Source organism: Crotalus tigris, unplaced genomic scaffold, assembly GCF_016545835.1.
Source record: "Crotalus tigris isolate CLP2741 ecotype Arizona unplaced genomic scaffold, ASM1654583v1 scf7180000019097.2288821080:1192077, whole genome shotgun sequence".
NCBI classification, from domain to species: Eukaryota; Metazoa; Chordata; class Lepidosauria; order Squamata; family Viperidae; genus Crotalus; species Crotalus tigris.
In genome coordinates, this window is record NW_024097373.1 from 118,842 (window position 1) to 146,572 (window position 27,731).

Consider the following 27,731-nt stretch of genomic DNA (forward strand, 5'->3'; position numbering starts at 1 on the left):
TTTTCTCATGGGCAATACAATAGTAAATGCTCTTTATCAACTTCTGAGATGAAGCAAGATGTGCTCTGAATTGCCGTGTCTCTTGTTTCAACAAATACAGCATGATGAACTGCATTATTCCCCATGATATTGTTTCATAGGAGTCTCATAAGGGCTATAGTCTTATTTTACTTTTTAAGAAAAATAAATTCTGTTCTGAATGTCTCCTTTTCCCACAAGCCCTTCTAACAATGAATTGTCTGGGCTTTTCAACACAGACACTCTGAAAGTATGCTCCAGTTTGTCAGCAAAAGCATAGGTACATTTCTGTCTGCAAAAATCTGTTTGGTTTAATATTTCTATTTCCATCATCATCATTATTCACAATAAATGAAAAGAAAGGCTGCAATGGCTAAACACAGTGGTGGGATTCAGCCAGTTCGCACCACTTAGGCAGAACTGGTAGTTAATTTTTTGTTGCCCAGGCCCAGAATGGATTTCCAGAAGTGGTTCCAGACAGAGAACTGGTTGTTCACATATTTGAATCCCACCACTGGCTGAATTTATGTGTTACATATAAAGAAATTATTTAAGTTGCCAGTACTTTGGAAGCTTAAATTCCTGGCAATAGATTTCAATGTGAAACCACAGAAAGCTGCTGCCCATCCAAGTAAATAATACCCTAGATGGACCAATAATCTGACTCAACAAATGCGGCCTCTTGAACACTTATATTTTAAAATCAAGTTCCCAATTTCATGATTTACATAGACTTAATTTTGCATCAAATACAAACAAATTGATTAAAACTCAATTTAGAATATGTTTTCCATTTAAAAATTCATAATCATCTCAAAATTCCCTTAAAAGTGCTGGGGCAAGCAAGAATGCTTTAATCTGGTGCTGAAAGGAGAAGAAAAGGAGTCTTTCCTGGATGTACTGGACTTCAGTCCCCAGAATTGTAGCTGACATTTATTTCTAGAGGTATAAACCAGAATTTTTAAATCATTGTTGCTGAACAAGCCATAGTAGCTTAGTTTACAGATCATGCTAAGACACAATGGGTCAATTCATGCATCATTTTATTTATGAATTTAATTTATATAGTTAATTCAATGTGTTAAGTTAAAACCATTACTGGCTGAAGCTGGTCTATATTCCTTCCAAAAATTGAGGTTTTCACAGCCACTACACACTTTTAAAGGTAATACCTAACACAATGTAATATAACATTATCCATTTATTTAAGATATTCAAAGAGTGCTCTTCAACACCACCTTCTACAAAACCTTTAGCATAAACTCAGAAATATTTTTTTTAAAAAAAAAAACCTATTACGTTAGTGGCACTTTTACCCTTAACTATCTGGGAAGCCCCCTTTTTCTATTCTTACTTCATCCCAAAAAAGATAGGTTTCAGAACATCCCCTCTCTGAAAAACAGCGCAGCAGGGGGAAAATATCACATGACTCGTCAGAGACAAGAATTTAATTAGATGTAATTCAAATCCTAATGAGGCTAATTGCAGTAATGCAGCATGCCAGTATTAACAATTAACTCAGAGCTGCCAACCTTGTACATCCAGCAGTTGCAATGCTTACAATTAGCTGCACACTGCTTTCAATCCTCCGGCAAAACCCAGGAAAGATCAAATACTTTTCTCCAATAATTAGGCAGGGTCAGCAAAGTAAAAAAAAAGTCTGGTAAGTTAAAAGCAAGAAAGAGAAAAAGATGAGAGAGAAGTGGCAAAGTTGGCAGCCTGAGATGAAAATGCCTGCAACAAAATAGCCAATTTTCAAAAGTAGAATCTTTCTTCCTTCCTTCCTTCCTTCTTTCCTTCCTTCCTTCCTTTTCTCCCTAGCTTCCTTCCTTGGGTATAAGTTTACACTTCCGTCCATAAACATCCCCGCCAAACTTCTTTGCACCTCTGAAGTTCAAGAGCACTTCTTCTAGATCATGCTCCAATGTACTGGCTCATCCACATTTTGGTCTTACCTGGATCCCCAAGTAGCAAAACTAGGACTAATGCTTGTTCTACAATCTCTTTCTCAACCTGGCCCTATGCATCTGACAGCTGACAGTCTTCAGTCCATGAAACTTGAGCATCTCACTACTTAATATCTTGGCGGTTCTATCAGTAGTATTACCAATATCAGAGTAATAGCCAAGCCTCATTTTCTTCTTCTTCTTCTCCATCTGAGATTTATTAAATGCACAGTTGGGCACAGTTGGACCACAATCTATACAAGTAAAACTTGGGAAAATTGAAATTACAGTTAAACAGCAATCAGTATGAGGTAGCAAATCAGAACTAGAGCTTAAAACAAGTCACAACTCCTTTGCCCTGAGGCAAAAAAAAAAATACACTTCTTATCCCAAAGGACCAGTAGCCAACCTCATGTGTGGAATCTGAAAGATTCTTTGCTAAGAATTTGTAGGTAATCCTTTATGCTTCATGAAAAGATATAGTTTTCCCCTACATCAGACAAAGGGATGTTCAGCAGTTCTCACCATGGATGGATTGTCTTTACATGAAGATAAAAGTTATGGGTGAAGGGATTGTACTTAGCAGTGTAGAAATACTACAATCCATCATTTTCCTGCTCCACAATCCCAGTGAAAATTACCCCCCTCCCCAATTTTATGCTTTTACAGGGGCACCTTCCATTCATACGTGATAGTATCTCACCATGGATATTCAGGACTTTGAGAAGAAGAAGAAATCTGCAGCTTGACTCCTTCTGGCTATAATTATTTTAGTTCAAGATTCCAGATGCATGTTTTTGACCAGCTTTCTTATACCTTTCTTCTGAAGTAGGGAGAAAATCCACATTCTTTCCATTTCAGCTTTTGCAAGTAGAAGCTGTCAAGAGTGCTTATAAATGACTTGCCTTCCCAGTTTATTTTTCCAGTGAAAAACTCTGGAACTTTTAACAAAGCATTTCTATGTAGTTATGTATCTGAGTAGACATTACATTTTTCCAAAAACAAAGTTATTACTACAAATGCAAAAAAACCCAGCTCTCTAGAGAGCCTGAGCTAGCAAAAGTGGAAGAAAGAGAAGACAACAAGTAATTACAATAGCTGTAAGTACAGGTTTGGGACAGATCCTCCTGGACAAAATATATCTATGTGATTGCTAAATCAACATTAACCTGATGTTACATAATCAATCATATTAATAAGCTTGTATAATGAATGGGTTCAATGGTCTCCGCATATTAGATTGTATGAATCCAGAAATGTTTTATAAAGGCCACGCTTGGAATACTGCATCCAGTTTTGGTTGCCACAATGTAAAAAAGATGTTGAAACTCTAGAAAGAGTACAGAGAAGAGCAACAAAGATGATCAGGGGACTGGAGGCTAAAACATATAAGATACGGTTGCTGGTGGTGTCTTAGATATGCAAAGGGACAAAAAAGGTTCTTCTACCCTTTTTAAACAGGCTAAATTACCTAAAGCTTTTTTTGATCTGAAAGAGGACTGGGAATTGAGAGACTATTGGCGTGAACGTAACCAAGAGGAGGGGGATTTTACCTTTTTTTCAGATAGACATCAATCTCTTTCAAGAATTGATTTTTTTTTTATTACAACTGACTTATATAATAGGGTAAAGAACGTTAAAATCTTTCCTAGGTCATTGACGGATCATAATCCAGTCTGGATGGAGTTGATTTATGAAAAAGAGGAGAGGAGATCCTGGAGGGTGAATGAGAACTTATTTAGACAAGAAAAGAATGTTCAAAAGTTAAAGGACTGTTTAAAGGATTATTTTGCTTTGAATATGCATAAGGGGACATCAACATCAATGGTATGGGATGCGGGTAAAGCTTTTATGCGTGGAATTCTGATAAAAATGAACAACCTTCATAGACAAAAGCAGACTCAGAAGCGTAAGGAATTGGAAGAGGAGATTAAATCAAAAGAAAAGCTTTTGATTTTAAATCCTTCAGATGAAAAGGTTAAGGAATCTATAAAGCTTTTAAGAACACAATTTAATATGTTGATGGCTGATCAATCTGCAACTAATCTTTTGTTTATGAAACAAAATACATTTTGTAATGCCAATAAACCAGGGAGATGGTTGGCCTACCAATTAAGAAAGAAACAGAGACAGAGAATAATAGATAAAATAAATTATAATGGTAAATTAGTGTATCAGAAGGAACTGATTAAGAAATCTTTTTTAGATTACTACCAAAAATTATATAAGACTACTAATGTACAAATTTCAGACATAAATAAATATTTAAGTGAGGCTAACTTTCCTAAATTGACAGAAGATCAGAAGCAAGAAATTAATGGTCCAATTACGAATGAGGAACTTGTGACGGTTATTAAGCAATTAAAATTAGGTAACGCGCCAGGTACGGATGGTTTGACATCTATTTATTATAAAACTTTAGCTGAAGAGATGACTCAACCTTTAGTTGAGCTTTTTAATAATATATTGCAGGGTTCAGAGATTCCTCCGTCATGGCGCAGTGCTTTCATATCCTCGATTCCAAAAGAGGATCAAGATCTTACTTTACCAAAGAATTATAGACCTATATCTCTTTTAAGTGTAGATTATAAGATTTTTGCAAAAATTCTAGCTAATAGGCTTATGAAGGTGGTGCATCAGCTTATACATAAGGACCAATCGGGTTTTATAACCGGTAGGTACATGAAAAATAATGCTAGACAAATTATTAATATATTAGAATATTTAGATAAGAACAACCAAGTCCCTGCAGGGCTGATATTTTTAGATGCCAAAAAAGCTTTTGATCAATTGAATTGGCATTTTATGTTAAGAGCAATTGAGGAGATGAACTTTGGAGGGAAAATATTACAAGCTTTTACTGCTATATATCAAAAACAAACGGCACAACTTATTGTTAATGGGGGTTTGTCAGAGGTTTTTACAATTGAAAAAGGTACTAGACAGGGATGTCCTCTGTCACCCTTGCTGTTTGTTTTAACATTGGAAATTTTGTTGATTAAAATCCGAGAATCGCAGGAAATAAGAGGAATAGAAGTTAATAAAAAAGAGTACAAGTTAAGAGCTTTTGCAGATGACTTGGTGGTTACTTTATCTCAACCTACTTATTCTGTAGTAAACTTACTACAGCTGATTTATCAATATGGACTTGTTTCGGGCTTTAAAATTAATAATAATAAGACTAAAATATTAGCTAAAAATATGATTACTCAGGACAAACAGACCTTGGCTGAGTTGACTGGTTTTGAAATTGTTGATAAGACAAAATATTTGGGGATCACTTTATCTGTTTCTAATGCAAAATTGTTTAAGAATAATTATGAAAGGCTGTGGGTCAGTGTACAGAAGGACTTGAGGAATTGGGAGAAGTTACAGTTATTTCTCATGGGACGAATTGCAGTGATTAAAATGAATGTCCTGCCCAAATTTCTTTTTTTGTTTCAAATGTTACCTATTTTAAAGAATGAGGTTAATTTGAATGAATGGCAGAAAGGTATTAATAAATTCATTTGGGCAGGGAAAAAACCAAGGGTGAAGTTTAAAATTATGCAGGACTTCCGTGAGAGAGGTGGACTCAAGGTACCGAATTTGAAATTATATTATGATGCTGTGGTTCTTACATTAATTAGTGATTGGGTAAATTTAACAAATTTAGAGATACTCCATCTGGAGGGATGGGATTTACTTTTTGGTTGGCATGCCTATTTAATATTTAATAAAAAAGTGGATCGGGTTTTTAAATCTCATATTTTAAGGATCTCTCTACTTAGAGTTTGGAGGAAATATTATAAAAGTGATTTTAAAATACCATTATGGGCTATACCCTGGCATGCGATAAAGGGGATAAAGAGAGGTGTTAAAATGGATACGGTGTCTTATACACAATTACTTAGATGGGATGGTCAAAATTGGCAGTTAAAATCTTTGGAAGATTTGTTACATGAAAATATTACCTATTCTTGGTTTCAATATAGACAATTAGTAGATAGATGGAAGATGGATCGTAATTTAGGTTTGCTTAGAGAAGATCAAAATCTTTTTAAGCAAGTAAAGGATCAAAGACAAACTCACATTAAAAGAATTTATGGGGTGCTAGTGGAACTGGATTCAGAATCAGAATTAATCAAAGATTGTATGATTAAATGGGCGCAGAATTTTGCTGAACCAGTTCTACTGGATACCTGGGAAATTATCTGGGTGAGAAATGTTAAATTTACACAAGCCCAGAATCTAAGGGAGAATTTTTATAAAATGTTTTATAGATGGCACCTTGATCCACAAAAGATGTCTCTCATGTATCCTGACTTACAGCCTAAATGTTGGAGATGTGGCTGTTTGGACGCCACGTGTTATCATATTTGGTGGTCGTGTAAAAATATAAAAGCTTTTTGGATTAAAATATGGTGGAATATTCAGAGAATTTTCAGAAAGAGGGTAAAATTTACTCCACAACTGTTTTTGCTTGGTATTGTTACTGAGGAGGTTATATTGATGTTGAATTTGATTACAGCCGCAAGGCTGTTAGTAGGTCAATATTGGAAGAAGGAATCTCTGCCTACTTTGCAAGAGTGGTTTTTTAAAGTATCTTATTTGGCGGAAATGGCAAAGATTTCAGCTTTCTTAAAAGAGCAAACGCAAGAGAGATTTTTTTCTGTATGGGAAAAATGGATAAATTTTATACAATTTAAATTGGATATGAAAAAATACCATTTAGCCTATTTATAATTTGTTTAAAAACTTTACTTTTTTCTTTTCTTTTCTTTTTCTTTAAATATTTTCTTTTCTTTTTAAGGTTTATAATCCTCTATTTATATATATTTTGTTCTTAATTATCTTAATTATTTTATAATTTTGTTAATTTCTTTTAATTAAGCCTATATTCTGCTCTGGGAAGCTCGGGGGGGGAGGGAGGGGGGGATTTGGGAGGGGTTGGGGGAGGGTTGTTTTTTTGTGTGTGTGTGTTGTTGTTGTTGTTATTGTTTCTTTTTTGTCTTTGTAAAAGTTTATTAAAAATTTTCAATAAAAAAAAAAAGATACGGTTGCTGGAATTGGGTATATCTTGTTTAAAGAATAGAAGGATGAGGGGTGACATGATAGCAGTGTTTCAATATCTCAGGGGCTGCCACAAAGAAGAGGGAGTCAAGCTATTCTCCAAAGCAAAGAGAGAAGCAACCTAGAACTAAAGAGAAATTTCCTGACAGTTACAACAATTAATCAGTGGAACAACTTGCCTTCAGAATTCAGTAATAGTGGTTTATTTAATAAACCATAATTAAAGAGATATAGCTGAGCGCAATGAATAAATCCATTAATAATTTCATTAACACTAGCCATTGTTATTTACTCTACAATGCTGCACGTGTCATTTTGTTCAGTGGAATTTATTATCACATAAGAAAGCATAGGATTGTATCGGAGCCTGGAGCGATAATCGTTCATTCACTCATCAGTCCTGCTCACTCACTGCAACTGCATGGTCTTACATACTGGCAAAACATAATTAAGATTTTTTCCAAAGTTAATACCTCTTTAATTTTCTTCTTTCTGCTTCTTGGTCCTTTGTAAAGATACTGAACAAGTCCTTCATGGGTCTAACTAGGCTTAAGTTTTGTCATTCACTATTATTTGCTCTGTTTCTTCAGCACTAACAATATATGAATATATTATATGAATTCAGATTAAGCATACTCTTAAAATGACATGCTATTCTGTATACATCCAGCACATGTGTGCCCATATAACTCTCTACAACTGGTGTGTGATCATTACACATAAGGTGAATGCACTATATTTTTTATTAAATTACAGAATTGGGCAAATGGAGGCAGAGGAAAAAGTATTACCTGATTATAATACCAGAAAAAATCCTTAGTTCAGCAACAAACAAAAAGCAGAGTAAAATATTTTCAAGTAGCAGGACTAACCTTCCTGGATATCTTCATCACCAGAGGAAATAATGGTTAATGCAAGTCTATGAAAAACAACTCACACCAACCAAGTGCTCCACTATGAAAGTAACAATCCAACCTCCCACAAGAGGCGATCTGTAAGAATATTATTCAGATGTTCACTACCCAGAGCCCCTCTCTGAGGGAGATGGGTCATTAAGAAGTATGAAATATAATGAATGAATGAATGAATGAATGAATGAATGAAAACATTGCACTGCAGCATCAAGATCACCTATTCAACCTCTTCCAAGAAAAATGGATACCCATGCAATTTTATCAAAAAGTGCAGTCCATTCAACCCACTATAGCACAATCAATCAATCCTATGAAAAGAATAATACTACCATACGTGAAAACATCTCAGAAACAACCAACATGGCATCACCACAGCACACAAAACTGAAGCCATTCAAAATACCTTTAGTAAATCAAAAGACCAAATTCCTAAAAAAAAAAAAAAGAGTCATTTACAACAGTGGTTCTTAACCTTTTTGGACGAATCACCCCCTTGATCCAATGAGGAAGTTGTCATCGCTCCCTCCCCCAACATAACCTCTCAATCACAACATAGGAAATAATTCTTCAATTTATGCAAACACTTTTTTTGTTTTCTTTAAAATTGTCATCAGGACATATCGATGCAAATAATTTATTTCCAGTCTTTTCCCCATTTCTCAACTGTGTGAAAAATTTTGGTGCCACCCGTCACTTTATTCCCAAACTTCGTGATACATGTATTTCATTATTATCTTATTTATTCAAGACATTTAAATGTAATGAGCACTGAAAACAAAATTCAATTGCAAGAAAGTGAAATGCCCGAAAAGAAAAACAGTAACATTTAATGATTGAATTACAAGTGAAATTTAAAAAGAAATATAAAAAAGGCATAAGAACAAACAGCAATGCAGGAACTAAGAATTTCAAGATGAAAACTCTGAAACTAAATTAAGATTCGAAGAAAGTATATATAGTCACGCACACTAGAAAAACACATGTGGACGTTGATAAACCTAGTTTCAATAGTTACGTTGACATTACAGCTAACGTCACAGGGAACAGCCACTCAGCATGAGATGTTTCGAAAGAAGCACTCCCCCCTCCATCACTGCCCATTCTGGCCAATGGCGCACCACTGTATGGGTAGAGGCTGCTGCGCAATGCGCATGAAGATAAGCGATGCATATGTATGGCGTTCTGTACTGAAGCTAGCTGGAGGAACATTTGAAAACACAATTCAATCCACTAATAGCGATCTGATTTTTTGTATGACAGATATACAGCGATTCACTGTATGAAAAAGTCTCAAAAGTGTCCCCAAAACTTCTCGCTCCATCGCCCCCATAATCGCCCCCTTTTTGTTCTTTTGCCCCCACGTCACCCTTTTTTGTTCCATCGCCCCCCTGAAAAATGAAATCGCCCCCTGGGGGGCGATATCACCCAGATTAAGAACCGCTGATTTACAACATAGAGTGTACAGCCACTATGTAGGACAGACAGGAAAAAAATCAACAGAGCACATACATGAACACCAACTGGCAGTCAGAAGACATAATGAAAACTTCTTAATCTTATAACACGTGCACAGATTAAACCATAATTTCAATAGGGAAATTGTGAGCATCCTAGACCAAACTAAATCCAAATTGCTTGGATCTGGTGAATGCCTAGATGCTTGGTGTTGTATACTTTGTTCGCGTGCGGATGATGAAGACACATGGCGATGCTGAACAAAACTTTATTCTCCTTCTATAACAACCAAGCAAAAGCAAAAGGCTCACAGGCCTTTTTATATGGCCAGAAACCCAGACGGTGACAACCAATAGGAACAGAGCGTTTTCGTGCCTTGCGCATGCGCGCAAGGCCGGCGTCGCTCTATCTGGTCCTGGGCAGCTTTTGGAATGCCGGGACCAATCCAACATCCCGAGCTTGCTTTTGCAGGCTCAGGACACAACACCCCTCCCCCCTAGATGGAACATACTTCGCGTACACACATGTATTCATGCATTGGGAAGAGTGGCATACAGTTGCATTATTCAAATGCAAAGAGTGTGGAATACTTGAGTCTGCCCTCAGGCAAACCCCCTTCAATATTTATTAATACAAATTAATGTATCCAAAATCAAAAAATAATACAAAATAATCTACCCACGAGTTACTCCCGTTATTCAGGAGCCTCATGAACAGGTCCCTCATGATTTGACAGCAACCTCACAAAGTCTCTCAGATGTTTGGGTGGGCACATGGCCCGCTGCGACCTTCTAAGGACCAGAGAGATTGCCTGGCCCACCTATTCGCCTACCAGGCTAGGAAGGCCAGGGCGTTGCTGCCCTAAATCCCCAGGTGACCCTGGTGAGGGTGCCTGGGGTACCTGCTCGCCTACCAGGTTAGGCAGGCCAGGACTTTGCTGCCCCAAATACCTGGTTGACCCACCCCGCTGCTGGCTGGCTGGGCCCTCTGAGTCCAAGCCAGCATACCTTGGAGGGGTGGAAGTCCCCAAGTCCACAATGGATCCCTCTTGGGAACATTGTCCCTCGAGCCCAAGACCAGCAGATGGAGAGTGCTGGGTAGTGAAAGTGCCCCAGTACTCTGTGGCCCCCAAGCACATGCCAGTGGTGCCAGAGTCAGGAGTCGCCTCCATGGCAACCCCCCTTGCTGGTGACTTCCTTTTGGGAGCAATTGCAGGATTAAGCAAGCGCCCTTGATGGAATTCCTTTTCTCTTACTGCTAGTGATTTGTGTGGATACCCTGGTCAGTCTCCCTGTCTGGAGCACTCTCTGACATATGTGAATACTGTGGATACCCCCGGTGTGACTCCCTGTCTGGATTATGGGATGTGTGGGATGACCCCTATCCAGTGAATTCTTGTTTGGAGCATTTCGGAACCTTGGGATGAATTCCAAATAGCCTCAGTAGCCGTTAGTGAGGGCCTGTTAGGCCTGGGAAACTGTGTCCCAGAATGCATATTATGGTCCTCCTCCCCCCCAGATCAGAGCCAAGAGTGGAATGGTGAGAGTCCAGTCTCCAACGCAGTTGGTCTAGGTGTCTGTGAAGAACACGGCCGTCACCCAAGGCAACTTCGTATGACAACGGCCCAGAGACCTTGCAGACCACAGCTGTGACCCAGAGATGTCCAGGCCCATAGTTTCTTGCCCAAACCGGATCGCCCACCTAGGAGTCTCCTAGGTGCCCACAGTTGTGATACCTGTGAAGCCACCCGGTCAGGGTGCAGCCTGTCCAGTTTAGTGATGAGGCAGCAACCCCAGCGGAGTTCAGCAGGGCTCTTCCCTGTAGCTGTGCATGGTGTGGTGCAGTGTGCAAGAAGGAAATCTGCTAACCTGTGATGCCAGTTACCGTAAGTCAGTTTTTTGAGGGCATCTTTGGTGGTGTGCACCATTCTCTCTGCCAGTCCATTGGAGGATGGATGGAAGGGAGCCAATGGTGCATGGCAGATCAGGTGGCCTGAAGAAAAGCCTGGAACTCAGAAGACGTAAATTGAGGGCCATTATCTGAAACCAGAGGATCTGGAAGACCATGTGATGCAAAAATTCCTCTCAACACCTGGATGGTCCTGGCAGTAGTAGTGGAGGAAACAGGAACAACCTCTAGCCACTTGTAATGGCTATCAATAACAACCAGGGAGAATTGCCCCTGAAAGGGCCCAGGATAATCTATATGCACCCTCCCCCCTATGTACTGGGGTCTGAGGCATTTCAGGCCGAGACTGTTGGCACACTTGGCTCCTGTGCACCTGGGCTTCGATGGCTTTATCGAGCCCAGGCCACCAAAGATGGCTGCGTGCAAACACTTTCATCCTGACTATACCAGGATGTCCCTAATGCAGAGAGATCAAGATTCTAGACCTCACTATCTTGCTACCCCATAAGAGGCAACCCTTGAAAGTGGAAAACTCATGCTTCTTGTGCCAGAAGCTTTGGAACTCAGTATCTAGGTACTTGTCAGGCCATCCTGACAACACCCATGTCAGCACGTGTGTAAGCGTGTGATCAGTGGCAGTTTCTGCAGCCATGTCCCTAGCATTGAGGGGAGACTCAGGCAACTCCTGAATGGAAAGAATATTAATGGCTGGAGCAGGATCTGGATCTAATTGGTTCAGGGGTAATCTACTCAGGCCATCAGCATGACCCATTTCTTTTCCTGGTTTGTGAACTAATGTATAGTCATATGCTGACAGGAAAATGGACCATCTCAGCATACGAGGAGAAATGATATGTGGGGTCTGTTTGTTAGTGGTAAACATACCCAGCAGAGGCTTATGGTCAGTATAGACCATGAAATGGCGGCCATATAAGAAGTCATGAAATTTCTTAATGCCAGCCACTATGGTCAAGGCTTCTCTGTCAATTTGAGCATAATTTCGATCTGCAAAAGACAGAGTCCTTGAGTAATAGGTCACAGGGACCTGTGTCCCATCAGCCTTCAGAGGGCTACCTACAGCTCCCACCCCATAAGGAGATTCATCGCATGCGATGCAAACAGGCAGTTGCTCATTGAAATGCGCTAAAACAGCATTAAAAGTAAGCAAGGCCTTAACCTCATTGAAGCTCTTGTCATGGACTTTAGTCCACTGCCAAGAAGCCTGCTTGTCTAAGAGCCTGTGTAATGGCTCTGCCACTGCAGTTTTATGTGGGAGAAATGCATGGTAAAAATTTAATAGCCCCAAGAAGACTTGCAGCTCACTCTTACACTTAGGGCTTGGGGCCTGCTGGATAGCTTGCAATTTAGTTTCAGTGGGGTGAATGCCTTGAGCATCAATCCTGAATCCTAAGAAGTCAGTAGAAGTTACTCCTATCTTACATTTATCCTTCTTTAGTTTAAGGCCTGCTTTTTGAAAACAAAGCAAAACAGCCCTTAATCTTTCTGCTAAATTTTGAGATGACTCCCCAGCAATGAGGACGTCATCAAAGTAGGGACAGACCCCAGGAATACCTCGAAGTATGCTCTCCATGACACTTTGGAATGTTCCAAGGGCTACATTTACCCCAAATGGCAGTCTCTTAACCTTGAAGGCCCCCCTTCAATAGTCTGGGCCTCTGTTACAATAGTCTGGGCCTCTGCAGCTGCCTCATCAACAGGTAGCTGTTGATAGGCCTGTGCCAGGTCAAGTTTCACAAAAATGTGCCCCCCTTGAGGGAGGCCAGAATGCGACTTACCACAGTCACTGGATAAGCGGGCTGTTGCAGTGCCTTATTCAGTTGCACTTATACTCTGCACATATATGTATGTCCCCATTAGCCTTTAGAGGAGTTACTATGGGGGTTTCCCATGGACTAGAATCCACAGGTTCTAGAATGCCCTGCTAGAGCAATTTCTCCAGTTCAGCATCAATCTTGCCTTTCAGGGCAAAAGGTATCCTCCTAGGCTTAACCCTGATGGGCGTGATGGTTAGGTCTAACCGTAGCAAAATTGGAGGCCCCTTGTAGGATCCTAGTTCTGAACTAAACACATCTGCAAACTCCTTGCAGACTTCTGCAAGGCTCAACATTTGCAAATGGTGCAGCCCAGTTACCTGGATTCCCAGAGCCTCGAACCAATCGAATCAAATAAGACTTGTACGTTCACCCCCAACTACCACCACATCTAGGGGACCTTCAAAATCCTTATGCTGTACTCTAAGGGTAGCCTCCCCCTTAACACACACCACAGAATTCTGAAAATCAGTGAGTATTAGATTTGATGGCCTGAGTTTAAGTCGAAGGCCACTGCTGCTGCATATCCTTTTGAATGTGTTAATTGAAATAATGGAGAGAGCAGACCCAGTGTCCAGCTCCATGGATAAGGGAACCCTTTGCAACCTTAATGTTAATGGAAAGTTTCTTCTTAAGGGGTTTGTGTGTCCCTGTTCTCAGAATACTCCTGCGCAATGCGCAGAAACCCACCCTGTGATGGCTGGGGACCCTGGTACCTTTCAGATGCAATTCTTCACGAGGTTGGACCTTCTGGCGACCCAAACAGATGGATGCGATATGGCATTGCCTGCCACACCCCCTGCAAATGGTGGAGCAGAACCTACAGTCAGCTTGCTTGTGGCGTCCTCCACACCCGAAGCATTGAAGAGATGCTGGGGTCTTGTCCGGACGTCCATTCTGCCTCCTTTCAGCTGGCTGGTGAAGTCTGTCTACCTTCTTCAGGATCCTCTTCCGATCCTTCTTGAGCATCCTCTTGATGGACGGTAGCTGTGTCTGGAGGGTTCCTGGCAAGCCATAAGGCCTTCACAGCCCTGCCTGCTGCTTCCTCAGCTGCCACCTCTCGTAGAGCGTCTTGGAAGGAGACATCTTCTTTTGCAAAAATTTTCTGTTGTAAGTCTCTGCTCCTCAAACCGCATACAAAGTGATCTCGCAGCCTCTCTTCCAGATCCTTGAACTCACAAGGCCTGGCCGCTTGCCTTAAGGCAGCAATAAAGTCCACAGCAGATTCACCTGGCCTCTGGTCTCTCTGCTCGAACGTGTGCCTCCAGGCAATGACGGATAACTTCGGCTGGAAGTGCTCCTTCAACATCTTTTTCAAGTCAGTATATGTTACTGACTCTAGAGGTGCAGGGGCCACCAGATTTTCTGAGATGTCAAAAGCTTCTTGTCCACAGGCACACAAAAGAGTTGCTGCCTTCAAGCCATCTTCTCTTATCTGATTTACTCTGAAGTAGTTCTCCACCCGTGCTACGTAGGAATTCCATTTCTCTGGGTGGGAGACATCGAAATCAGACAAGCGGCCAATCTTCGACATCATAAACTTTACGATCTTCACCAATCGCTTCCTCTGCAAGCTGCTGTTTGGGGAAAGGGTCCTTTAGCCAAGCTCACCCTCCAGCAATGCTGTACTGGCAGGCTGGGACGCTGATTCAGACGCCATCTTCCCCTCTTCAGGACTTCCTGGGTAAGTCCTTAAATCTTTTGTTTCAGTTTGCAAAGGATCCTACCCTCGTCGCCAGTGTTCTATACTTCGTTCGGGTGCAAATGATGAAGACACATGGCGATGCTGAACAAACACTTTATTCTACAACAACCAAGCGAAAGCAAAAGGCTTGCAGGCCTTTTTATATGGCCAGAAACCTGGACAGTGACAACCAATAGGAACAGAGCGTTTTTGTGCCTTGTGCATGCACAGAAGGCCGGCACTGCTCTGTCTGGTCCCGAGCAGCTTTTGGAATGCCCGGGACCAATGCAACATCCCGAGCCTGCTTTTGCAAGCTCAGGACACAACACTTGGCATTCAGATAAATCAACTCTCAACAGACACATAGAGATAAACTGTGTTTATTTGCCATTCAAAAAAGACAATAAAAAGCTAGCAAGGAAATAAAAAGACCAGAACATATTATCTCCAGCAGCAATACCCAGATAAGCAGGAATTAGCAACATCAGACCAAATAATCAAGCAGAAAACAATACCCTAATCAAGAAACTGCCAAAGAGAAAACCACATCCCTATCAACACAGGCAGTACAAGCTACAGTAAATAAACAGGGAGAAAATCCCACAATCACTAATACTAATGATGTTACCTAGTTGAGTAATGTAACATTTGCAAGCAAACAACCAAACTCTGGAAGGCACCAAGGACTCCATTGCATTCATTGCATAAATATTTATTCAACATCAATAAAAGGTTTCTAAGAAATGGTAACACAGCACTACATAAGCTGGTCAGTTTTCTATCAAGTTTCCTGAAACTTTTATAAAATATTGGAACTAATATAGTCTTCAATCCAAAAAAAAAAACAAAAAACATACAGCATTATAGGACAGCTATGGACCACTACAGATTCAGGTTAAGCATTTTGGTTTCAATGGTCTAGAAATTTTCCACAAGTTCTTTTTTATTCTGCTCCACCATGGAAGCATCTCAAGCATCACATTAATTTTCAGCATAAGTTCTTTCATGATGTCTCTAGAATTATCTGCTAATACCCCCTTTTCTCTTTTAGTGAGTCATGAGCTCCATCTTTCAAAGTAGCTTACACAGATAGCCTATTACTGCATTTGCAATGAATGAGGGCAAACACTTAAATATTTTTTTATTAACAGGATACATCTACTGTTTTGCACACTAGACAAAGGGAACTTGTTTTCATAGTGGAAATTCCATAATTTGCATTCATCACAACTATTCCCTTTATATTCCTCCCAGCCATCAAAACGTATCCTCAACAGACGATGGATTATGAGAGTTACTATGGCCCCACATACTAAACGCTTTGAAGTTTATGGTTCAGTTTTGTGCCCATTGATTTAAGTTTTATAAAAAACTTAAATCAATGGGCATTTGATTTATTTTGATAAATCAATGGGCACTTGATAAGAAAAACTTATCTGGAATAATATACAAAGATGTATATTATTTGTTAAGTGCCTTGATTTCATTGGAAATATTTTATGTGATATTATTGTATTTGATTTTCTGCGATTGCAGAATCCTCTCTGAACAAAAACATCTAACCATACTGGAATTGCACAAACAACTCTGGACTTATTTAAGAATTGTGTTATTTCTCTTGTCAATGCTGATTAAAAGACTGGAGTTGATACTGTAAGGAATTGTCAGGCACAGAACATTACTACAGAAAACTGAAAAGGTCAGGATAATTATGAATTAAAGCAAATGCACTTAATTGAGACAGATGTGTGCCTTGTTGTTTTATATATGGCACTATTTGTTGAACAGACTATTTAGTACTCCCAAGGGCACACTACAGAAACCAACAGCTCAGAATTTCTACTGTTATCACAATCTGTTTTAACAGGACAATTTAGGCATTTGTATTAATATTTTTAATGAAAAATTCTCCCTTCTGGGCATATATTTCCACCACTACTATCCTTTCAAATAAGGTAATATACAAGTGCACTAAATGTTTGCACATATAGATTTCTTTAACAATATTTAAGGAGATTTGCTATAAATTACTGCTGTGATGCCAGTAAATTAAGACTGTCCCAACACATTTAGCATTCACTACAATTAAAATATTTGATACTCACAAAAATCTCTGTATCCTTGCCAGTATAAACTCAATTAACAAATTTGCTGTTCTTTCAGGAAACCCCATATGTGTCTGAAGAGATTGCTTCATGGTATATAATGAGCCTTCAGTGCCATCATGGGCAGGATTAATTCTAACGTTTATCCGCCAGACCTTTTTATCATATAAAGCCATACTTCCTGCTATTTCAGCAGAAAATGCTGATGGAAAGTAGCTACTAGAAATAATTCAACAATATTCCAAACTCAACTTGTTCCAATCTTCCCTCTCACTATTTGCTGAATGTTTACTAAATTTAATTTTCTATGTAATCAACTATCAGCCTGCCACATAGTAGGTCACAGATGCAAAACATAAACAAATTATCTGCTTTTTTTCCTTGTTCATAATCTTTATATAAAGACATAAAATTAGCCCTAGAGCTCTCCATAACCATGCCCAATCATAGGGAGTGGTGCCTATTTGACTGGCCCACTCCAGGAACCTGCAGGCAGTTTCAGAGGAAACCTGGGTTTTCACTGAAACTGCTACACAACTCTGTCTTGTCACAGCTTGGAATGAACAAGTGACAAAGCAGGTGACAGAGGCCATGGAATGAATTGTTCCATATTACTCTCCTCTTGATTTCAAAAGATGGTGCATTCATCATGCAGCCAAATAAAATATTGATTTTTAACTTCTTCTTGTTTGTTATAAAAATACATTGGGGGGGGGAATCTGATTTATCATGGAGAGCTGATAGTCCAAAATGATGAATAATCAAAATCCACTGTCCCATGAAGGAAGAGCTTATGGAAGTGAATAAAATCCTGGGGGAAGGGAAAGGGAAAATTTAAGTCTTTCCTAGAACTCCAATGTCATTCCAGGGGATCTTCCAGAAGATTTGGGGAAGAGAACTAGAGGGATCTGTGAAAAGTTAATGCAGTTTACAGAAAACTACATTAAAAATCAATGCATTGATACTTACAGCCAATCATCATCATAGCAACAGCAAATATCTTCTCTCCATCTGTTGTTGGTGCAATGTTCCCAAATCCAACACTTGTCAGACTAGTCATTGTAAAGTATAATGAAGAGATATAAACAGAATCCTTGCTTGGTCCACCTTCCCATTTTCCAGTTGTTGTGTTCAATTGATAGGGCGATCCTATGGATTCCCCTAGTTGGTAGAGCCAGCTTTCATTTCGTATTGTGTTTTTATCCTCATTGATAACTTCATAGTCCCCAATACTGTACCAAATGCAGGCCAACCAATGGGCTGCAAGACCAAAGACACACACCAAAAGAACCAAGACAGCTGCTCCATATTCAATATAGTGATCCAATTTTCGAGCCACACGACCCAGTCGAAGCAGCCTGACTACTTTAAGGGAACTGAACAGGCTACTGATGCCCTAAAGGAACAAAGCAAAACAACCCATTAGCATTTAGTATTATTTTACAATGTAATATTTTTGCGAAGAATAAGTTGACTATATATCTACATAGGTTCAAAGTCCCATTATAGTTGCAAAATTAAATTAATGGAGACCAAATAAGTAATTTACCTAAAGTCAGCTTTATCTTTGATACATCTTATAAGTGGGCAGAAAGATGAAGATTTAGGTCCCAAATGAAAGAAAATTAGGCTGATTAGTTTACAGTAAATCTGACATGTCTTAATTTCCTTGGCAATTAAATTGCTTCAGTTGTTTCAGCCGAACTTAAGAAGAATGCTTATTTTGGACTGGGACACAAGATGCTGAACAATTGTGCAATTATGTAGTCAATGTTCTACAAATCATGGAGTTGTCCTTGTATTAGGATCCTCTATATCCCTTTTCAATTTTGAAAGCATCCTAAAATATCCCAAAGACAACAATTTTAAGTGTTTAATAAGAAGTTTATTTGATCAGTCTATTATAAAAAATATTCCTCAATTTCTCTTAGAAATAGTTTTCAACAAAACCTATGATCTACTCTTAAAATACATTTGATTTCACTGAATCAAGATAATTTCATAATAAAAATTATTAATGATACATTAATCTACTCCAACCTAGTATACCTGTATCCTCCAGGTATTTTGTATAATAAATTTCAGTATTTCCAAGTAGCACTTTCACTGTACATGCAAACTGATGGATGATGCCAGACTGAAGAAGTCTGCTCTACATCCTTAAAATCAATAATTTGCACATTAAAGGAAGATAATGCTATTTGGACTAATTCATATTACTCCCTCACTATATTTCAAATATACTTCTGCCAAACAAACAACAATCTAACAATTTCAATTAAATGATTAAAGCAAGCTTAACAAAAGGAACAACAAATTAAGTATATGAAGTAGTTTCAATGATGCCAGCAATTATTTGAACAAAATTCCTTTCTTAGTTTTTCTATCAGCCCCTTTTTAATTTAGATGAAATGGGATCTGGCAAACAAGAACAGAGCTGAGTGAGCATTTTTAAGGAATCATCATTGTACCTTGCTTCCTATTTCTTCATTAATTATTTTAAGGAAATATAAGCCACACAATCAAAAATATATGAATTAGAAGCAGTTCTATACATACCTATGCAAAAGTAAATTCCCCGTGGGGTGTATTTTTGCAATGGCCCTATAACCTCAATCATACAGAAGCACACACACACTTCACACAATGTATGAAAAACTAAATTATAACAGCAATTCAATCTGACGCATCAACAAGGTCTTAACATTTAAAGTAACTATCCTTTCTGCAAATGCTTATTGTACCTTCACCATGTTGTTAAAACTCAACACAAGGTAGATCTGTGCTAAAATTATATCTAAGGTCTACATACATGGGGCTACACTTCAAAAGCATTTGAAGGTACTACTGGTATAGAATGCATGTCACTCCAAGAGAAGGGGCTTGCTGTGAGCTCGGTCTGTCAACAAATTTCAGCTGGTGAGGTCAAGAAGAGTCTTTTCCAGTATGGCCCCAGCCTTGTTGAACATTCTGCCCTTAGAGGTGAGATCTACCACAACCTTTCAGGCCTTTCAAAAGGGTCTTAAAAGCTGGATTTGCCAGCTGGCGGTACCCTAGTGGGAGTGTTTTTCACTGGATGTGGTTGACAGGGTAAGAAGACCTCACCCCAAGCCAGCCATCCCCTTGATTTTAGTTCTTATTTAAGTCTTCTTACTTTTAACTATTTTTATGTTTATCTTTTTACTATTTTGTAAGCCATCCAAAGTTGCCTATTTGGTGAGATAGGAGGCATATATATTGAATAAATAACTAAATAAAATAACGATGCCACCACTGAAAAGGCACAGTTCCTAAAGCCAGCTAAAATTGTGCTAAACAAGATTGGCTTAAAGCAATGCTGCATGCATTAATTGTGGTATTGAAGTGAAATAGGGCTACACAAGGTTTGTACAAATCAAGTCTTTTTTTTTCCATGCATCAATTAGAATGCAGAGAAAAAGTAGTCATTTAAAACAGCCAAAGGAGATAATATATACAGCTACATAAAAGCCATGGCTGACAGTAAAACAAAAAAGCATTTCTCAAACTAAAGAAAGTCAGTACACCTTTTGAGGAAGAAGTTTGCAACTGAAGAGCTACCCAGAGTAGGGCCTTCCATGTTCTACCAATCTAACCTGGAGGTGTGAAAGTTAGTTGGTCAAAAGTCAATAAATTGGACTAGAGCTGGAAGGTACCTTGGAGGTCTTCTAATCCAACCCGCTACTCATGCAGGAGACTCTATACCATTTCAGATAAGTGGTTGTCCAGTCTTTTCTTAAAAATCTCCAGTGATGAAGCACCTACAATGTCTGAAGGCAAGCTGTTCCACTGGTTAATTGTCCTCACTGTTAGGAAGTTTCTCCTTAATTCTAGGTTGCTTCTCTCTTTCATTAGTTTCCTTCCATTGTTTCTTGCCTTGCCTTCTGGTGCTTTGGAAAATAAGTTGACCCCCTGAAATATTGGAATACTGCTGTCATGTCACCCCCTAGTTCTTCTTTTCTCTAAACTGGCTATACCCAATTCCTGCAACCATTCTTCATATATTTTTGTCACCAGGCCCTTAATCATCTTAGTTGCTCTTCTTTGCACTTTTTCCAAAGTCCCAATGTCTTTTTTGTAATGTGGTGATCAAAACTGGATGCAGTATTCCAGGTATGGTCTTACTAAGGATTTATAAAGTGGTACTAATATTTCACATGATTTTGATTCAATGCCTCTGTTTATACAGCCAAGGATCGCATGAGCTTTTTTTGGCTGCTGCTGCACACTGCTGGCTCATAGTTAACTGATTGTCTGCTAGGACTCCAAGGTCTCTCTCATAGTTACTGTTTTGGAGCCAGGTTTCACCTAATCCATACTTGTACTTTTGGTTTTTCCTGTCTAAGTGTAAAACCTTGCTTTTCTCCACACTAAATATTATTTTGTTGGATAGAGCCCATTGTTCAAGTCTGTCAAGATCTTTTTGGATTCTGAGCTTGTCTTCTGGGGTGTTGGCTATTCCTGCCAGCTTAGTGTCACCTGCAAATATGATGAGATCCCCTCCTATTTCCTCATCTAAGTCATTTATGAAGTTATTGAAGAGTACTGGGCGTAATACAGAACCTTGTGGTACCCCACTGCTCACTTCCCTCCATGTAGCTGTAGTACCATTAAGGACTGGATATAGTTTGTCAGGTATAGTTTGTCAGCCAGTTACAAATCCATCTGGTGGTGATGCTGCCTATCCCACATTTTTCTAGCTTACCACAAAGTAGGTTGTGGTCTACTTTGTCAAATGCCTTGCTGAAATGTAAGTATACTATGTCCACAGCATTTTGCTGGTCTACTAATTTGGTCACTTTGTCAACGAATGAAATAAGATTGTTTTGGCATGATCTATTTTTAACAAACCTCAGTTGCACAGATCTGTTTTTGATTATTTTTTCCAGTATCTTCAGTAAACAACCCAATCATGGATCAGGGCACTATTAAAAAAGGAATGGACAGAAAGTATATTCTCACAGAAAATATAATTGCATGTGGCCATTTACATAGAGGAGGCAGGACAAAGAGGCAAAATAAATTGGATTTTCATTGCAGTATAAATAGAACTGGAATTCTTTCATAATAGTTTCATAGTTCTGCTACAATAAATCTGCTTATCTCAGTCTTCATGTCCTGAGAAACTCTTGCAGTATTTTGCCTTGCCAGCTGAGAAGCCAGATAGGAAGCATCTATAAAGAAGAAAGCCTAATCCAGTCTCCAGGTTGCCAAAGGAGTAATACAAGGCTGTATACCCTCCCCTTATTTATTTAGCCTACATGTAGAATATATATTGAGGGAAGCTGGATAGGAAGAAAATGTGGGGGGGGGTTAAAATTGGAAGAACATTGGAAGAAGAAACATCAGTAATATGCACTATAATAATGACATTTCTCTAATAGCTAAAATTGCAAATAATCGACAAGCTCTAGTAATGAAAGTCAAAGGGCACGGTGGAAAATGGGACAAGGATTAAATGTAAAGATCAAAATTATCACAACAGACAGAGCAGCCAGTCCCAGAATAGACAATGAAGATATTGAAATGATGGATAGCTTCTGCCTTTTAAGATAATCTATCAATAGTAGAACCAGCAGTCAAAAATGCACTGTAGACTAGCACTTATTAAAATAGCCATGAAGGAGCTGGAAAAGATAATCAGATGCCATGATATGTCTATACCTACAAAGATCAGAATAGTTCAGGAAATAGTTATCCCAGTGACATCTATGGAAGCAACAGTTGGACTTTGAAAAAACAAGATAAAAAGAATATTGATGCTTTGAACTTCAGTGTTGGAGAAGACTTCTGAGAATCACATGGACAAGCAAGAAAACAGACAAATGGTTCAATGAACAAATCAATCCAGAGTTCTCACTTAAGGCACAGATGACCAGGATCACATCATATTTCAGATACATTAGTTCTTTGGAAACATTTATTAAATTGTAAAGTTATAGTAACAGAATCTTGCAGTCTGAATGCATTCTCCCTCCCCTTATGTTCATGAGAACTAGGAAGAGTTCTGTCTGAGACATTTACTCAGCTTATATTCTTGTCCTGGCCTCAATCCTCTTGTATCTCACCACTATCTTGGGAGCAGTTCTTCTCCTGTCCCTCAAGACCATTTATTCTGCCCAATACAGGTTGCTAAAAGTACTTGACTTGATAGGACATAATATATCAATCAATGAAAGATCAAAAATACGTTTCTACCAAACCTGTCCAATTGTCCCCTGCCCCAAAATAAACTGGTTTGCAAAAGAGCCAAATGATCAGCTTCCTCCAAAACTTATAGTTGCATGATTGCCATTTGCCTGACAGCCCTGAATAAAAATCTAAAATCTTAGAATAGTGATGTATTTCAAGGATCATTCTCCCCCCCCCCCCCCCCACACACACACACACAGTCTCTTATTATATTCCTGTTTAAAGGATTAGGACAGACTTCTCCAAGAAAGCATTAATCATCAGCATAATTTAGCAAGAAGCTCTTCCAAGCAGCTTGTCCATGTCTACAGGTCAAGGTGAAACACATCCATTATATTGGACAGCTAGCTATCTCAGTTTCCACTGTCCAAACCTGCTTTCAGGTTATGCTCAGGTTTACAGCATGAGTCAGAACATGTGCAAACTATTTTTATCATTAAAGTCTTTTGCAAACTTGTCACAGCAGGTTGTAGGTGTTACGCATAGGTCTTTTTAAGACAGGACAAAGACATGAAAGCTAAAAGGGAGCAATCAAGCTGGGAAAAGTGGTTTCCAGCAGGTGCAATTCTTGTTCATGAACATGCTGGGATGCTGGCTTATTTGCAATTCTAAATGTTGCTTGACATCACCAAGATAACTATTTTTCTGGCACATCTTGACACATATACAATCTTATTTATTCCCAAAGATTGTGGCTAATATTTCTGTTTCAAATGAGATTCAGGTGCCCACTTGAGATTAATCCTTCAAGGGAGATTCAAATCATAGAAACAGTTTAGGCATAGGAACTAATCACATGACTACAGTGGATTGCTTGCAATACACTAGGTCCATTCAAACATGTTCCAAACTTCTATTTAACACTTGTGAGCAATGGTAGAAATAATACAGGAGATGGCTTTGTTCTCATAATGCTTGCAAGTTTGAGTAGCAGCTGACTAGCACAGGCTGGGCAATCTATTGCTGCATGCTGCCGCTGCAAGATTTTCAGCAGGACCCTAAAAGAAAAAGATGTGCTAAGTCTCCAGTAACTTAATGGATCTCTTTAAGTAAAACACTCTTCAATCCATCAGTAAAATGTTGGAAAAAATAAGTCTAGAATTCCAGTCTCAACACTTCGGGTGATGTCATTACCTGGCTTGCAATAATTCATAAGTGGAGTTTCCATTCACATAAACGTTTCTCATCTCTGTGCTGGTAGAACTGATTGCACAGTTATAGGAAGCCATACCTATTGCAATGAAGTTGTAATGAATTGTGAACATGCTTGTTCAGTGGCATGCATCATGCTTTGGAAAAGCAAAGGCAAAATACCAGATCTGTTACTTGTATAAGGGGTAAGAGAAACGTTTTAGGCTAGCAATCTTGTACTAGTGTGCCAAGAAATATTATTGCATTGTCTAAATTAAACATTGTCAGAATGTCTATGGAGATTCTAAATCATCCAGGTCATGGTTATCCTAAAGGTGGTTTTCCAAAAGGCAGCTGGACTTTCTTGGGATTTTTTTTCCTTAAAAACGTTTCGCTTCTTATCCAAGAAGCTTCTTCAGTTCATATCAGAACTGTGGTTTTTGGATGAGAAGAGAAATGATTTCAAGGAAAAAAAATCCCAAAAAGTCCAGTTGCCTTTTGGAAAACCACTTTTGGGATGAACAGTGTCATAGAGTATGATGGAAATTCCTGAATTCAACTGCTCTCAAATTCTGAAATTGAATCTGCTGACATGTCATAAAAATGAAATAAAATCCAGCAATAAAATATTCTGGTGAATCCAAAAGTAAAAAAGCAGGCATCAAATCACTGAACAGTTTCTCCCGATAAACAGCCTTTCCTAATGCAGATAATTCTAATTTCTCACCACTACTGATATGACTTATTCAATCATTCCAAGTTGAAGCTACTTGCTAAATAGTCAGCCTGGAGAAGTCAATTTACATTGAGCCACAAGGCTTATTGGGTAGCTTGGGGTTATCATTATTTCTCATCAGCCTAACCCACTGTGAATCAACTATGCTGCCAGGAGTTGTTTTCAGGAAAGCTGTAATTCAAATGTAATAAAGTAAAATTATAAACATATAACTGAATTATCTTCAGGGGAAACTATCTATCTTCTCTTTGCTGTGAAGTTCAGCGAACTGCTATTACCTGGACATTTCTGTACATAACAATGCTGAAGCCTGAGGGAAGTGACTGTGATATCTTGGTAAATTAGGAAAGGGGGAAAAAATGCAAACGGTCATGGAGATATACAGATGGAGAGAGTAGAAATAAAGTCATTAAAATCAGGTCATGATGTGAGAGGGCATGGGTTGAATTCTAAGTGAATCTCAAAAGACATTAAAAATCCATAGGTCAGGACCAAGCTATACATTAAGCATTGTGGGTTGATTTCCCCAGGTGCCCTATGTAGGGAATAACAACAAGTGGTGCAGACCAAGCATTCCTAAGCTAATGTGGTCTTCAGGCAAAGCTAATTCCAGGACCAGTGTTGAAAAAATCTACAAGTGTTTGTGCAATCAAAACCTATCTAGGAGGAGATACCATCTTATGTCAGACTTTTAATATCTTTGTTCAGTACCAAAAGTCCTCAACTTACAACAGTTTGTTTAGTAACCATTCAAAGTTACAACAGCACTGAAAAAAAGTGACTTATGAGCAGTGATAGGATTCAAATATGTGAACAGCATCACATGGATGCTGCTTCCAGAAGTCCATTCTGGGCCTGGGCAACAAAAAACTAGCTACCAGTTCTGCCAAAGTGGTGCCAACTGGCTGGATCCCACCACTGCTTATGACTGTTTTTCACACTTACAACCATGGCAGCATCCCCATGGTTTGGATGCTTGGCAACCAATATTTATGACCATGGCAGTGTCCTAGGGTCATGTGTGATCCCCTTTTGCAAACGTCTGATAAGCAAAGTCAATGGGGAAGCCAGATTTGCTTAACAACCATCTTATTAACTTAACAACTGCAGTAATTCACTTAACAACTGTGGGAAGAAAAGGCATAAAATGGGGCAAAACTCACTTAACAAATGTCTCACTTAGCAACATAAATTTTGGGCTCAGTTGTGGTCATAAGTCTACTTGTACTGGAAATCTATATCACAATTATTTTAGATACTAGCATTCAGTATTTATAAATATGTGTGATTTTGGTGATAAGGTGAATTCTAATGTACCATTAGTATGGCTTGAAACCTGGCTTAGTACAAGGTCTTCTCCTACAAACATTTATCTTGAATTCTTCATTCTTTATCACACAATGCAACCTACTAACTGAAATTATAAATGGTGAAAAGCAGAGATACATATTCAATGGATATAGACTGCAAAGTGTTACCTTTTGGGTAGTGGGTAAATATGTTCCAGATCATTCACTAAACTTTATATCCAATTTTAAGCCTTTCAACAACTCTTGGGGAGAGCTGACTAAGGTTATTACCATTGGCCATTTGACTCTGGATAAATCTGTTTTCCCTCTGACTTTACTAGAGAAATGCTAAGTGATATCACCTCTTCCTTCCACAGGATGACTTGGTGGGAATGTGTGTATTAATCGGCTAAATCTCTTTTCCAGAATGAGACTGTTGTATTGGTTCACTAAGAATTTTTAATCTTTATTTCTTATTAAAAAAACCAGAGATCCAGAGATGAAGAAAGAAGAAAAAGGAATTAAAATTGCTTTCTAAAGAGGTTGACTTTAGCTGCTCTATTCAGTTCCAAATTTCACATAAGTAGAAACACCAGCCCAGCCCATAACTAAAACACAATCTATATCACAGCTAGTTTCACTGACTCTCCTTGCCATAAGAACTCACAGCGACACACAAAATAAAAACAGGTCACAAATTCCAGCCTTATTCTTGCATGCCAACATCTGAATATTTAATCAGAAACAAAAGTCAAAATGAAATGCATTTTCTGGCCACTGGAAACAATCCAAACTCATATAAGTTAGGTGTCCCTTATTCCCTTGTTAGAGTAAAAAAAGTAGCAGCCCATGCTGATTGCTACCAATCAATTTGCAGAGAAATCATACATTACAAAATTTAAAACAATTTTGAAACCATGAAAATACTCATAGGAATGAACAGAGTCAAAATGAGTCCGAATGCTGTCCTTCCCCAAGGTTCTGAGCAGAGTCAGCCTTCAGTTAAGGAAATAAATGCTCACTCAACACAAACAGCACAAGGAAAGCAAACTATTTATCTACATTATTTCATTAACACCTATTTTAACAGTTTACAAGCATTAAGCACCTTAAATGCAGCAGGAAAAGCAAGCCACTGGAAAAAATAAGAAAAGCCTAGTAATCTAATGTGAATTGCATTGTTTGTTAAGTGTTTTCCTCACTGTTAACAGCCAAGCATTGTATTTGCTTGGTTCAGGCCTATTACCAGAAATGAGAGGAGAATGAAGTACAGAAAATTAAGCAAGAGGTGCAAAAAAACTGATCATAGCAAGACTAGGACTTGTATTTGATCCATAGCAGCCATTGAATTCTTTTATAATTTCTTCACAGTTTTGCAACAGTTAATCTATTTATCAGAGCCTTCATGTCCTGGAAATCATTTCTTGCACTATTTGCCATGTCAGCCAAAA

The 27,731-nt window shown here is 38.7% G+C and overlaps 1 protein-coding gene across 1 annotated transcript in view; it reads right to left on the minus strand.

Annotated features, from left to right (window-relative positions):
• The window catches only part of KCNH1 (potassium voltage-gated channel subfamily H member 1), a 114,947-nt gene that overhangs the window by 33,236 nt on the left and 53,980 nt on the right, over positions 1-27,731 (minus strand). Inside the window, exon 7 of the mRNA XM_039359656.1 lies at positions 17,884-18,310. Within this exon, the coding sequence (XP_039215590.1) occupies positions 17,884-18,310 (427 nt within the window). The remainder of the gene's footprint in view (positions 1-17,883; positions 18,311-27,731) is intronic.